This window comes from Gopherus flavomarginatus, chromosome 1 (genome assembly GCF_025201925.1).
Source record: "Gopherus flavomarginatus isolate rGopFla2 chromosome 1, rGopFla2.mat.asm, whole genome shotgun sequence".
Taxonomy (NCBI): domain Eukaryota; kingdom Metazoa; phylum Chordata; order Testudines; family Testudinidae; genus Gopherus; species Gopherus flavomarginatus.
Window position 1 is genome coordinate 95667881 of NC_066617.1, and position 14816 is coordinate 95682696.

General features: G+C 48.8%; 1 protein-coding gene across 10 annotated transcripts in view; it reads left to right on the top strand.

Moving 5' to 3' along the window:
• TCF20 (transcription factor 20) overlaps window positions 1–14816 on the top strand; it is a 217912-nt gene that overhangs the window by 125649 nt on the left and 77447 nt on the right. For all 10 annotated transcript variants that reach the window (XM_050953657.1, XM_050953669.1, XM_050953651.1 and 7 more), the window contains exon 2: window positions 7877–13522. In XM_050953657.1, coding sequence (XP_050809614.1) covers window positions 7913–13522 — 5610 coding nt within the window. In that variant the 5' untranslated portion in view covers window positions 7877–7912. The remainder of the gene's footprint in view (window positions 1–7876; window positions 13523–14816) is intronic.

Below are 14816 nucleotides of genomic sequence, written 5' to 3' on the forward strand. Positions count from 1 at the left end.
GGACAAGCCTTGATACTGGCGGTGCCAACTACATTATCAGCACCGAAACCTGTCCCATGGCCCCAAGCGCAGTGGCCGACAGCATGATATCCACGGAACCTTTGGGGGTTCACCCAACCTTCCTAGGCTGCCCGATTGATGTAGGGAGCCTCAGAGAGGCCAGCGGCCTTGGTATCCCATCCCCCTCCGCTGCTTGAGGCTTTAGGGGGGGTAAGACCCCACAGGTCCAGGAGCTCCTATGGGAGAAAGCTGTGGGACCATCAAAGGATGTGGAGGTTCCCATGTCATTGTCCTCATTGTCGCCAGATGAGGCTGTCATAGGGCCCCCTCACACAGTTTCTCAGGATGATACCAAAGCGCACCAGGAACTTTTGAAGTGGGTTGTTTCTAACCTGGGGCTTCAGGCAGAGGAATTGGAAGAGCCCTCAGACTCTCTGTTTGAAGTCCTCTGCTCCTTGGCTCCTGCCAGGGTGGCTCTACCGCTTCATAAAGGGGTTTCCAAAATCACCAATGCCCTGTGGCAGACCCCCTCTTCACTGACTCCTATCTTTAAAAGGGCTGAATGCAAGTACTTCCTGCTGACCAATGGACACAAGTACTTATATTCCTACCCAGCCCCTAATTCCCTTGTGGTTGAGGCAGTTAACCACAAGGAGAGGAAAGGACAACCTGGGGCCACCACCAAAAATAAAGACTCAGGAAGGCTGGATCTCTTTGGATGTAAGGTTTATTCATCTTCTAGCCTTCAGCTGAGAGTGACCAACTGCCAAGCCCTAGTTAGCCGATATGACTTTAATATGTGGCAAGTCATGGCCAAGTTTGAAGGGTTGCTCCCTGAGGCTTCCAAAAAAAAGTTCCGAGCGATCCTAGATGAGGGCACGACTGCAGTGAGGGTGGCCCTCCAGGCACCATCCATGCGGCTAGTCTCCTGGCTGCTCCTCCTCATCCTCTCTGAGTTGTCCATCGAGGCTCAGCAGTTATTGCAGGACCTGCCCTTCATTGAGGCCCTATTTGCGGAGCAAACAGAGTAGCAAGTTGCATGGCCTCAAGGACACCCGCACCACCCTGAAAACCCTGGGTCTCTACATCCCAGCCCCAGCACGTAAGCGGTTCAAACCGCAGTGGCCTCAGGGCCAGGGAAGCCAGCCTCAGCAGGACCGGCCCCATAGAGGAGCCAAGGGTTACAAATGCCGCCTGAGTCACCCATGTCTACCCTCGGCCCAGTCGAGCTTGACCTGTAATAAGCAGGGGGCCAAACAGTTGTTTTGAGGATGTGCCCGAGGGCGACCTACCCAGATCCATCTTTCCTAGTGTTCTCTGACTGCCTTTCCCCTTTCTTCCCAGCGTGGGCCGCTATAACTTTGGATTGCTGGGTCATCAGCACAGTGGAATGGGGTTATACCTTCCAGTTCCTTTCTGCCTCCCCCCCCCCTTCCCACCTGCCTTCCCTGTCCCTCTTCAGGGATCCCTCTCACGAGAATCTCCTTGTGCAGAAGTTAGAGATTACTACAGCTGGGTGTGGCGGAAGAAGTTCCTCTCGAGTACAAGAACAAGGAGTTCTGTTCCCGGTACTTTTTAATCCCGAAGGCCAAGGGCGATCTACAGTCTATCCTGGACCTGCGAGACCTCCATAGGTGCCGACTTCCCCTCTTCCCTGTGTGTGCTTGACCCCATCCCCCTGCCCCTGCACCACTCCAGCCCTGCAGCACCCACAGATCCGCGCCTATGGAGACCTCAACAAGTACCTACAGAAGCTAAAGTTCCATGAGGTCTTTCTGGCTTCTGTTATCCCCTCTGGATCCGGGAGACTGGTATGCTGCGTTCGACTTGAAGGATGCATACTTCCACATAGCAGTCTTTTTCGAGGACACAGACGCTTCCTCTGGTTTATGGTGGGGCCCACCACTACCAATTTACCGTCCTCCTGTTCAGCCTGACGGCAGTACTGAGGGTGTTTACCAAGTGCATGATGTTGGTGGTGGCTTATCTCAGGCACTGAGGTATCCAGATCTACCTGTACCTGGATGACTGGCTCATCAAGAGTGGCTCCAAGTCTCAAGTTGAAGGGATGTCGCGGTACTTCAAGCCACGTGCTGCTCTCTGGACCTGCTGAGAATGACAAAAAGTTGACATTCTTGTCAGTGCAGAGGATAGAGTTCATTGGAGTGGTCCTTGACTCTACCTGCGTCAGAGCTTTCCTGCAGCTGGAGAGGTTCCACACAATAGCGAACCTCATTGCGGAAGTCTCTGTGTTCCCTCTGACTACAGTCAAGGTCTGCCTTTGTCTGCTGGGCCACGTGGCAGCGTTTACTTACATGGTCCTCCATGCCAGGCTGTGGCTGTGGCCGCAATGGCTGCAACAATGGTCTATTCGTAGTCCCGAGACCCTCTGGAGAAGATCGTTGCCATTCCCCAGGCAATACTTACCTCACTGCCATGGTAGACCGACCGCAGGACAGCCCTGGAAGGGATTCCGTTTGACAACCCTCCTCACTCCATTGAGTTGGTGTCGGATACCTGGGCTGAGGGGCACATCTCAACAACCTCCAGACTTGGGATGTGGTCCCCGGAGGAGTGGTTACATATAAATATCAGAGAGCTCTGAGCAGTCCAGCTGGCGTGTGGAGTCTTCTTGCCCCACCTGTTGGGCAAGGTGGTACGAGTGCTGATGGACAACACAGCCTCGATGTTCTACATTAACAGGCAAGGGGAAGTGCGCTCGTTGGCTCTCTATCAGAAGGTGCTCCGTCTGTGGGACTTCTGCATCAACCACGAAATACACCTGGAAGCTGTCACCTTCTCAGCATCAGGAATACACTGGCAGACCAGCTCAGCAGGAACTACTTCTTTCACCACGAGTGGTCGCTCCATACAGAGGGCGCTTGCGTGAACTTCCAAAGGTGGGGAACTCCCCAAATGGATCTGTTCGCTACCAGACAGAACAAGAAATGCTACCAGTTTTTTCCTTGACAGGGTCTGAGCAAGGACTCCCTCTTGATGCCTTTCTCCTCTTGTGGTCAGGGAGCCTGATGTACGCCTTCCCTCTGATTCCAGTCATCAGCAAGGCCCTGGCAAAGGTTATCATGATCGCCCTGGCATAGCCTCACCAGCACTGGTTTGGCGCACTCATGAGCCTGTCAGCGGCCCCTCCCTTGCCCCCGCCCAATCGACCAGACCTGCTGTCGCAGGGCCTTGGTCAGCTCTTACACCCCAATCTCGGGTCCCTCTGCCTCTCAGCAGGGATGCTGTGTGGCTGAACCCAGCAGAGTGGACCTGTTTGGAAGGAGTCCAACAGGTCCTCCTGGAAAGTAGGATGCCCTCAACTAGACTGACTTACCTGGCCAAGTGGACAAGGTTTTCCTGCTGGGCATCTGAACGGGGCATCTCTCCCTCACATTCCTACATACAGGCTGTCCTGGACTACCTGCTCCATTTGAGGAACGAGAACCTGGCACACTCTTCCATTAGAGTGCATCTTGCAGCCATCTCTGCTTTTCATCTGCCAATCCAAGAACAGACAGTGTTCTGCTGTGACATGACGGTCAGATTCTTGAGAAGGCTGGAGAGACTCTTCCCGCAGGTGCAGGCTTTCATCCCGCAGTGGGATCTTAACTTGGTCTTTTGTAGGCTCACGGGCCCGCCCTTTGAACCGCTGAGGTCCTGCTCCCTTTCCCATCTGTCATGGAAGGTCGCGTTCCTGGTGGCGGTGATGTCGGCAAAACGGGTCTTGGAAATTTAAAGCCTTGACCTCAGAACCACTGTACACAGTCATCTACCAAGATAAAGTTCAGTTGCGGCCCCACCCAGCCTTTCTGCCAAAGGTGGTCTCCATCTTCCATATGAACCAGGACATCTTCCTCCCGGTCTTCTGTCCCAAACCGCACAAGACCAATGAAGAGAGGGATCATCATGCCCTGGATGTCCGGAGGGCCTTGGCTTTTTACTTAGAATGTACCAAGCCTTTCTGTAAATCATCTCAACTTTTCATCGCTACAGAAGATAGGATGAAGGGTCACCTGGTGTCCTCGCAGAAGATTTCCAGTTGGATCACCTTGTGCATAAAGACCTGTTAGGGCCTGGCGGGGGTTCCACCACCACCAATTGTCAGTGCCTGTGCTCTTGAGTGGGCTTCTTTGGTGGCCTTCCTAGCACACATCCCTATCCAAGACATTTGTAGAGCCACAGTGTGGGCCTCTGTGCACATGTTTACCGCTCATTATGCCATCACTCAGCAGGCCAGGGATGATGTTGGGTTTGACAGAGCTGTGTTGCAGTCTACATGTCTGTGAACTCCTACCCACCTCCAGGGGTACTGCTTTGGAGTCACGTAATATAAAATGGACATGAGCAAGCACAGGAAGAAGAAAAGACCGTTAACTTTTTTGTAACTGGTGGTGGTCTAGATGTGTTGCTTGTACCCATTCCATGACCCGCCCTCCTTCCCCACTGTTAGAATTTCTGGCAAGAAGGAACTGAGGGTGGGTGGGGGGCCATTGGCGCCCCTTATACCACGCCATGCAGGCACGATCCTAGGGGCGACAGAGCTTGTCCCCTATGGATACTGCTGAGGGAAAAACTTCCAGCACTGGTGCTTGTGGCGAGCACAGACACCTAATATGGAATGGACATGAGCAACACATCTCAAAGAACACCAGTTACGGAAAAGGTAGCTGTCTTTTACATTTCCCCAAAACAAGAACCCCTTTGACAGAGGCAGATTGTAGTAATATACTTGCTTCATTTTCAGCTTTCTGCCAAGGCTTGGGTTCCAGCCTACATGCCTGCCTGTTGCTCGGTACAATGGCCCTTGAGCTGCACAAATTCTATGGGTTGTAGCTGGGGAGGAACTTTCTTGGACATTTTGTCTGCATGCGTACAGTGTAATTTGTTTGGCTCGTGAACATTAGGCATGGGCAGGTCTAGAGAGCAAAACTATTTTTCAATTTGGGCAATTTTGGTCCCTCAAAGTATTAGTGGGTATTATGCACAAATTGAAGTAAGTGTGAGCAATTGTGACCATTTTGGTCATGATTAGAGCTATGTTTTTATCCCTAGGTCTGTGCAAAAACCATTGGTAGAATCTGTCACTCTCAAGAGATGCTGGCGGTTTTCTTGGGGATGGGGAACCTATATCTCAGGAAACCCTTGCTTAAATGCCCCAAAGTTGGCTCACTTAACCCTATCCTGCACTCCTGAGAGGTGCACCAAGTTTCCGAGCAATCTGAGTAAGTACTGGATTTTTGGAACGCTAAGAGTATGTCTACGCTACAGATACTGCAGTGGCACAGCTACAGCACTGCAGCTAGGCCTCTGTAGTGTTTAATGTAGACACTTACTACAGCAGCGATGGAAGGAATTTTTCCCTTGCTGTAGTAGATCTACTCCCTTAAGAGGCAGTAGTTAGGTTGACAGCAGAAATCTTCCATTGACCTAGCTACATCCACAAGTGGAGGTTAGGTTGACTTAACTATGTGCAAAATTTTTCATAGCCCTGAGCTACATAGCTAGATCAATCTAAATTTTAGGTGTAAACCAGCCTTAGAAGACTCAACCTTTAAAAGAAGCAATAGATGAAATAAGGCTTAAAACGTCCTGACTACACTGGAGCTCCTGATGCTACTGATACTGTTGGAATTGAACAGGTGTTAGGAATGATGGAAAAGTTTTGCAAAACTTCTTTCGCGTAGAAAAGGCTTCTGAGACCTTTTTAAAAAATGTTTATGGGGTAAACCTGTTTTAAATGATGTTTTATGAGTCTGGAGTCATATGGAAAAGCCTGATCTTGTGAGGAGTGTGAAAGAGGTCATCTTTTGAAAAGTGGATAGAAAAGGAAAGACTTGTAGTAGAGTCAAAAATTGAAGTGTGGGAGTATTTCTGATTGTGCAGCCCAGAGGATAGCTACATAACAGCTATCTGCTACAATAGGTGTGTCTAATTTCTCCATCCATAGCCTGGAGACACCACTTTTATACTTATGTTTTTCTTGTCCTGTGTCTCAGGCCTGGTCTATGCTAAAGAGTTAGGTTAATGTAAGGTAGTCAACCTAATTGTGTAAGCGTCTACACTACGAAGTTCCTCCCGCTGATTTAATTTGCCAGCTATGCCAAGCTTCACCTTTGCGAGAGGTGTAGCACTTAGGTCAATGTACACCTCTACCTCGATATAGCGCTGTTCTTGGGAGTGAAAAAATCTTACTGCATTATAGGTGAAACTGCATTATGTCGAACTTGCTTTGATCTGCTGGAGTGCACGGCCGCTGCGCCCTCCCCGCCCCCCCGAGCACTGCTTTACTGCATTATATCTGAATTCGTGTTATATCGGGTCACGTTATATCAGGGTAGAGGTGTAGTTAGTTGACGTAGTGTTCGTATAGACACTGCGTTGCTTACATCACCTGTTGCTGTCTTTGATGGCCGGAGACTCAGGCTGATGGACAGAGCCCCACAATGCCCCACTCAACTCGGTACAAGTGCTCATGGGGAGGACGTGCACCACCGATAGAAGGAGCATAACTTGGACACAAACAGCTGATTTGATTACTACGGTGCCTGTAGGTTGACCCAACTTAAATCATGTAAATTTTGTAGTGTAGACATGTCCTTCGTTTCCTTTGTGTCTGTGTGCCTTACTCTAAAGCCTGATGATGGGTTCGATAAATTTGTCTCCATGTTGCCTCCCCCATTTGTGCACTGGTGGAGGGTAGTTGGGATGTCAGAAGCAGTAGGCCCTTATGTAGATTGCACGTTCATTTTTAAGTCTGAAAAGGACAATACACACAAACTTGTTCAGCTAGCAACAAATGTCAGGCTTCTGCTAAAATATAAGGCTGAATTCCATTCCAATTCTGCAGTTAGATCTCATGACTCCTTCTCAAGGACCGAGACATGAATATTGAGATATATAGGGAAACTTCTTTGAAATGTAACTTCATGGGATGGTAGTGTGAACATAGGTGGTTTATACCAGGTATTTAAGACGTATATTTTCGGCTTTTTAAAAAAATGGTATCAGTTAACTTTATACAAGCCAATATAAACCATCTTTTTCTTGGTATGGGGTGAAGCTGTAGGCTGCTGCTCAAGTAGAGGTGGATAGCTGCGGCAATCTAATTGGATGTGACTTTCCATCCATTAGAACCAAGGAAGCTTTGGTTGAGAGTCTAGGTGGGGGAATACAATTACTTTCTTGGGGTGCTGCATCTCATCCATGTTTCGTCATAGAGATGCTTGAGTATAGTGAACAGAGATGTATTTGGGTGAGTTGTTGACTGTCCCTGTGCAGTTTCCCAGATAATTTTGATTTTAGGGCCCTCTTTGATCTTGTCTCATTTACATCTGGATTGACTTCTAATGGAGGATGTTTGGAGAGAGGCTTCTTGGTCTCTGGATATTTTTTTCTTACTAAAGGTTTCAATAATTTATATAATTTTTGCCATTAGTTCAGACTTCCACAGTAGTAACAAAATACAGTTACTCCACTCTGAGCATCTCCTGGCCTATAAGGGAGAATTTAGGGGTGGGAGTCAGCCTTACTGAAATAGGAGTCATTCTTCCACTTGAATTGGTTTAGCGAAATGTTTAGTCCTTCTGAGGGACACAACCCAATTGCTGATAGTAGGGAGGAGCCTTTATAAAATGCATTAATATTGGAATGCTGCTGTAACTAGATAGGGAGTGATGAACACCTTTGACTTCTCAACACAAATGGGAATCCTATTTCCTCAGTTACCAGGGGTGGCTAAGGTGTTAAGCATTGATAGAACTGCATGGTAGGAGAGGTGTTAAATTTGAATTACTGCTAAATACTGTAGTTTTATTTTACTGATGATATGACTGGGAGATGTGAATTTGCTAACTTTTTTTTTCTTTTTTTCCAGGAGGGCTATTGAGGGGTCACTCTGGTGCTGAACAGCATGCAGTCCTTTCGGGAGCAAAGCAGTTACCACGGAAACCAGCAGAGCTACCCACAGGAAGTGCACGGGTCATCCCGACTAGAAGAATTTAGCCCCCGTCAGCAGGCCCAGATGTTCCAGAGCTTTGGAGGAGGTGCTGGCAGTGGGCGTCGGGGAGCAACAGCAGCATCTGCAGCAATGGCTGGTGAGAGCTCAGGGCACCAGAGCTACCAAGGTTTTAGAAAAGAAGCAGGAGAGTTTTACTACATGGCCTCCAACAAGGATGCAGTGGCAGCAGGCGGGCAGCAGCCACCTCAGCGCAGGCCATCTGGACCAGTGCAGAGCTACGGGCCACCGCAAGGAAGCAACTTTGGGAGCCAGTACGGGAGCGAGGGACACGTGGGCCAGTTCCAAACACAGCATTCAGCCCTTGGGGGTGTATCTCACTATCAGCAGGATTATACCGGTCCTTTCTCTCCAGGAAGTGCCCAGTATCAGCAGCAGGCTTCCAGCCAGCAGCAGCAGGTGCAACAGTTGAGACAGCAGCTCTATCAGTCCCATCAGCCTTTACCACAGGCATCCAGCCAGCCTGCATCTAGCGCCTCCCACTTGCAGCCAATGCAGCGTCCATCTGCCCTGCCTTCCTCTGCTTCTGGGTACCAGTTACGAGTGGGTCAATTCAGCCAGCACTATCAACCCCCTGCTTCTTCCTCTTCCTCTTTCCCTTCCCCACAGCGTTTTGGGCAGTCTGGGCAGAACTATGATGGCAGTTACAGTGTGAATTCTGGTTCACAGTATGAAAGCCATGCTGTAGGTTCTAATTCACAGGGATATGGGACTCAATCTAATTACAGCTTTCAGACTCAGCCGATAAAAAGTTTTGAGCAATCTAAGATGCCCCAGGGTGGACAGCAGGGGCAGCAGCAACAGCACCCCTCACAGCATGTAATGCAGTACTCAAATGCTGCCACCAAGCTATCTCTTCAAAGTCAAGTGGGACAGTACAGCCAAGCTGAAGTCCCTGTGAGATCACCCATGCAGTTCCATCAGAACTTCAGTCCTATATCCAACCCATCTCCAGCTGCCTCGGTGGTCCAGTCTCCAAGCTGCAGCTCTACCCCATCACCCCTCATGCCAAGTGGGGAAAACCTCCAGTGTGGGCAAGGCAATATGTCGATAGGCTCTAGAAATCGAATTTTACAGATGATGCCTCAGCTTAGCCCAACACCATCCATGATGCCGAGCCCCAATGCTCATGGTGGAGGATTCAAGGGATTTGGGCTGGAAGGACTTCAGGAGAAGAGACTTACAGATCCAGGGCTGAGTAGCCTAAGTGCTTTAAGCTCTCAAGTGGCCAACCTTCCTAACACAGTCCAGCACATGTTACTTTCAGATGCCTTGGCACCTCAGAAAAAAAGTTCCAAAAGGTCATCGTCGTCTAAAAAAGCTGACAGTGGCACCAACTCAGAAGGCTCCTCCCAGGCAGAGGAGCAGCTTAAGTCTCCCATGGCAGAGTCCCTCGATGGCGGCTGCTCTAGCAGTTCAGAGGATCATGGAGAGAGGGTCAGACAGCTGAGTGGCCAGAGCACTAGTTCTGACACTACCTACAATCGGGGTAACTTAGAGAGATCCAACTCGTCACCAGCACAAGGCTCTCAAAATGAGCCAGCCAAACTCAGTTCCAGCCCTGCAGTTAGGGAAGATGTGGGTTCCCCAGGTGAAAAGGAAGTCCTGATAGCAGTGGAGGCCACCCCAAAGGTGAACGAAAAGACAGTTGGGGTGATAGTCTCTCGGGAGGCCATGACAGGCCGAGTAGAAAAATCAGGTGGGCAGGATAAATCCTCACAAGATGATGCTCCTCCAGCTACCCAAGCACCTCCTGGTGCCAGTGGAATAAAAGAAACTGGACAGGTGTTGCCACAGTCAGAGCCTCAAGGAGGGAGCAAAGGGAGTAAAAGTGGGGATAATAATACTAACCACAATGGAGAGGGAAACAGCCAGCCTGGCCATGCAATCGTTGGCTCAACTTTTCCTGGCAGAACAGAACCTTCCAAATCGCCTGGCAGTTTGAGGTACAGCTATAAGGACAACCTTGGGGCTGGCATGCAGAGAAATATTGGTGGCTTTCCTCAGTATCCTTCAGGTCAAGAAAAAGGGGATTTTCCAGGGCATAGTGAGCGAAAGGGCAGGAATGAGAAGTTTCCCAGTCTTCTGCAGGAAGTCTTGCAGGGTTATCACCACCACCCAGACAGAAGATATGCTAGGAATGTACAAGAACATCCAGGCATGGCTGGAAGCCTGGAAGGAGCCATGAGACCCAACATTCTAATTAGTCAAACCAATGAATTAACCAATAGGAGTTTCCTAAATAAAAGCCTAGGGTCTCTCCTGGAAAGTCCTCACTGGGGCCCGTGGGATAAGAAATCAAGTGGCACCGCTTCTGAGATAAAACAGATCAATCTGGCTGACTATCCTATCCCTAGAAAGTTTGAGATAGAGTCACAGTCTTCAGCCCATGAAGGGGGAGCACTCTCAGAGAGAAGATCAGTAATCTGTGACATATCTCCATTAAGACAGCTTGTCAGAGATCCTGGGCCTCACCCAATGGGTCACATAAGTGCTGAGGCCAGAAGTGGGAGGAGTGAACGTCTCACTCCTGGTTTAGGCCAGTCAGTCATCCTCCCTGGTGGCCTGGTGTCCATGGAAACAAAGTTGAAGTCTCATAGTGGGCAAATAAAAGAGGAAGATTTTGAACAGGCCAAGACCTCAGTCAATCTCAACAGTAAAAAATCAGGAGACCATTGTCACCTTGCCAATGTTAAGCATGAGTCTTTCCGAGGCAATGCCAACCCTGGAGCTGCAGCCCCTGATTCTGCTCCAGACTACATCTCCCAGCAGGACAGTAGATCAACACAACTAAGACGAGCACCTGGAAGAATGGGAAGCAGCAGAGAGGGCATGAGGGGTAAATCGCCTTCTCAATATCAAGATCTGGCTGACAAACTGAAGATGTCACCAGGCAGGAGCAGAGGCCCAGGAACGGACCTTCACCACATGAATCCACACATGACACTGTCTGAGAAGGTCAGCAGGGGTTCTTTGCATTCTCCCTTCCCCCCAAACTCTGAAGGCTCATCTTTGGCTTCGGCATATCACACAAACACTAGGTCTCATGCTTTTGGTGACCCTAACCAAAGTTTGAATTCCCAGTATCATTACAAAAGGCAGATATACCACCAGCAGCAAGAAGAATACAAAGATTGGAGCAGCAGTTCTGCACAGGGTGTGATTGCTGCAGCTCAGCACAGGCAGGAAGGAGCAAGGAAGAGTCCAAGACAACAGCAGTTCCTTGAGAGAGTTAGGAGTCCCTTGAAAAATGACAAGGAAGCAATGATGTATATCCAGGCTAGCTCTTACCATGATACTGGAAGCCAAGAAGCTGGGCGATGTCTCATAGGAAGTGATGGTACACAAAACAAATGCTCCGAATTAAAACATGGTGGCCAGAAGATGCAGCAACAGGAATCTGGTTGGGATCTCTCCCGGCAGATCTCTTCTGCCAAGAACAGTGGGCCTCTAGGAGCAAACAATCAAAAAAGGTTTTGCTCTCAAGATAGTGATGGGCATAGGCGGGAGGAATCTGCGGATTTGCCCAAACCTAGTAATGCGATGCTGAGACTCCCTAGCCAGGAAGACCAGTCTCCTCAAAACCCCTTAATTATGAGAAGGAGGGTTCGTTCTTTCATTTCTCCTATTCCTAGCAAAAGACAGTCGCAAGATATGAAGAACAGTGGCACAGAAGATAAAGGGCGACTGCTTCCCCCCTCAAAGGAAGGAGCTGACAAAGCATTCAACTCCTATACACACTCATCTCTAAGCCAAGATGCTGGCAAGCCACTCCCAAAGGGAGACTCCTCCAAGGATCTCCAAAGTCCTGACAACAGGAATTGCCCTGCTGTTTCTCTCACAAGCCCGGCTAAGACCAAAATATTGCCCCCACGGAAGGGGCGGGGATTGAAACTGGAAGCTATTGTTCAAAAGATTACATCCCCCAACATCAGGAGAAGCGTTTCCTCCAATAGTGCTGAAACTGGTGCAGATGCAGTCACCCTTGACGATATCCTGTCCCTCAAATGTGGTCCACCTGAAGGTGGGAGTTTGGTAAGTCATGGACCAGAGACAGAAAAAAGAAAAGGGGAGACTGTGTCAGATCCAGTGGGGCAAGTGAGTCAGGAATTGACTAATGAAACATCTCTACCAAGATCTTCAGAAGAATGGCACAGTAGTGGGGATGACAAAGTCAAGAAGGAGACGCCTGAAGTTGCTAGTGTCAGTAAAGAGGTATCTGGGGCCAGTATTGCCACACCACCGTCGCAGAAGTCTGGTAGTCAAGGACGATCAGATGGATCCTTAAGTGGAGCTGGAACTCTGATGTTTCTTGACTCAAAAACAGTTTCTCCTTCCAGTATGTTGATTTCTGAACCAAACCCAAAGTCTGAAGAAAAAGATGGAGATGTGACAAATATTTCACCTAAGCCAGATGGCTTCCCTCCAAAGGGATACTTCCCCTCTGGAAAGAAAAAGGGAAGGCCTATTGGTAGCGTAAACAAGCAGAAGAAGCAGCAGCAGCCGCCACCACCTCCTCCTCCTCCTCCTACAGTGCCACTACCACCACAGCCATCAGAAGGAACAAGAGGTGGAGAACCAAAACCTAAGAGACAAAGGAGGGAGAGGAGGAAACCTGCAGCACAACCACGAAAGCGGAAAACTAGACGGGCTGCTCCAATTGTGGAACCTCAAGAACCAGAGATCAAGCTAAAATATGCCACCCAGTCGCTCGATAAAACTGACACCAAGAACAAGTCCTTTTTCCCATACATTCATGTGGTAAACAAATGTGAGATAGGTGCTGTGTGCACAATCATCAATGCAGAGGAAGAAGAGCAGAACAAGTTGGTGAGGGGCCGAAAAGGACAAAGGTCACTGACGCCCCCTCCTAGCAACACTGAGAGCAAAGTTCTGCCCGCCTCAACCTTCATGCTGCAAGGCCCAGTGATAACCGAGTCTTCTGTCCTGGGGCATCTGGTTTGCTGCCTGTGTGGAAAGTGGGCCAGTTACCGCAACATGGGAGACCTCTTTGGGCCTTTCTATCCCCAGGATTATGCAGCTACACTGCCCAAAAACCCACCTCCCAAGAGGGCCTCAGAAATGCAAAGCAAGGTCAAGGTACGACACAAAAGTGCTTCTAATGGCTCCAAGACCGATACAGAAGAGGAAGAAGAACAGCAACAACAAAAAGAACAGAGAAGCCTGGCTGCCCACCCCCGCTTTAAGAGGCGGCATCGCTCTGAGGATTGTGGTGGGGCCCCTCGGTCACTTTCAAGGGGAGCTGCTTGTAAGAAAGCAACCACTGAGGGTGGCAGTGGCAGTGAAAAGACTCCCTTGGACTTAAAAGCCCCCATGCCCACTTCAGAAGGTGGCCCTGAGCTGGAGTTACAAATTCCTGAACTACCTCTTGACAGCAATGAATTTTGGGTCCACGAGGGTTGTATTCTCTGGGCCAATGGAATCTACCTGGTGTGTGGCAGGCTCTATGGGCTGCAGGAAGCTGTGGAAATAGCACGAGAGATGGTGAGTACCAGAATTTACTATGTATTGATGGATGAAAGGTTTTTCCTTCTGCAACCATAGAATTTTTCCCTCCCTGTAATATGCTTTTTTCTTTCTGCTATACCTCAAGCATCCATGTTTCCTCTCTATATAAATCTTCAGTAGTTCCCTTTTGATGGAGAGTAAAAATCCTAACTGAGGTCACCTACTGAAATTTACTTTGGGCTGAGATTTTTAAAGCCACGTGGAGGCTTTGGATGCTCTAGTACCTTTTTAATTTTAATGAGAATTAGTTGTCTAAGAGATGTGTATATCCATGAAGATCTCAGCCTTGTTCTTTATCCAGTTTCTATTAAAAACTGATTAATATCCTACAACCACAAAAGTGTAGGTGTTGCCTTTGTTGTAGGGAGGCCATTGAGACTAGCTAGTGGTGCTGCAAGCCTGGATCAGGGTATATTGTGTGTATTGATGAGCTTCGAAAAGAGTACTGTCTAGTCTTATTGGCCAGAAAGATAGTTACCAGGATGTAAGGTCTTGGGGATGTCTATATAGATTCCCAGGCCAGAAAGAGCCATTCTGATCATCTTGCCTGACCTTCTGTGTAACACAGGCCATAGGTCTTCCCTGAAATAATTCCGAAAGTATATCTTTTTAGAAAAACATCCAATCTTGATTTATAATCTGCCAGTGATGGAGAATTCACCAAGAACTTGGATAAACTGTTCCAATGGTTAATTACTCTCACTGTTAAAACTTATGCCTTATTGCCAGTCTGAGTTGATCTGTCTTCAACTTCCAGCCACTGGATTGTTTTATAGCTTTCTCTGCTCAATTGAAGAGCATGTTATTAAATAACTGTTCCCCAGGTAGGTACTTAAGGACTATAATCAAATCCCCACCCCCCCATAACCTTTTCTTTCCTAAGCTAAACAGATTCAGCTCCTTATGTCTGTCTTTACAGGGCATGTTTTCTAATCCTTTAATCATTTGTGTGATTCTTCTCTGAACCCTCTTCAGTTTATCAACATCATTCTTGAATTATGAACACTAGAACTGGACACAGTATTCCAGAAGTGGTCGTACCCAGTGCCAAATACAGAGGCGAAATAACCTTTCTTCTTCGAGTGATTGCTGATATCCATTCCAGTTAGGTGTGCGCGCCGTGCGTGCACGTCCGCCGGAAACTTTTTACCCTAGCAACTCCAGTGGGCCGGCAGGTCGCCCCCTAGAGTGGCGCCGCCGTGACGGTTGATATATACCTCTGCCGGCCCGCCCGCTCCTCAGTTCCTTCTTACCGCCGTGTCGGTTGCTG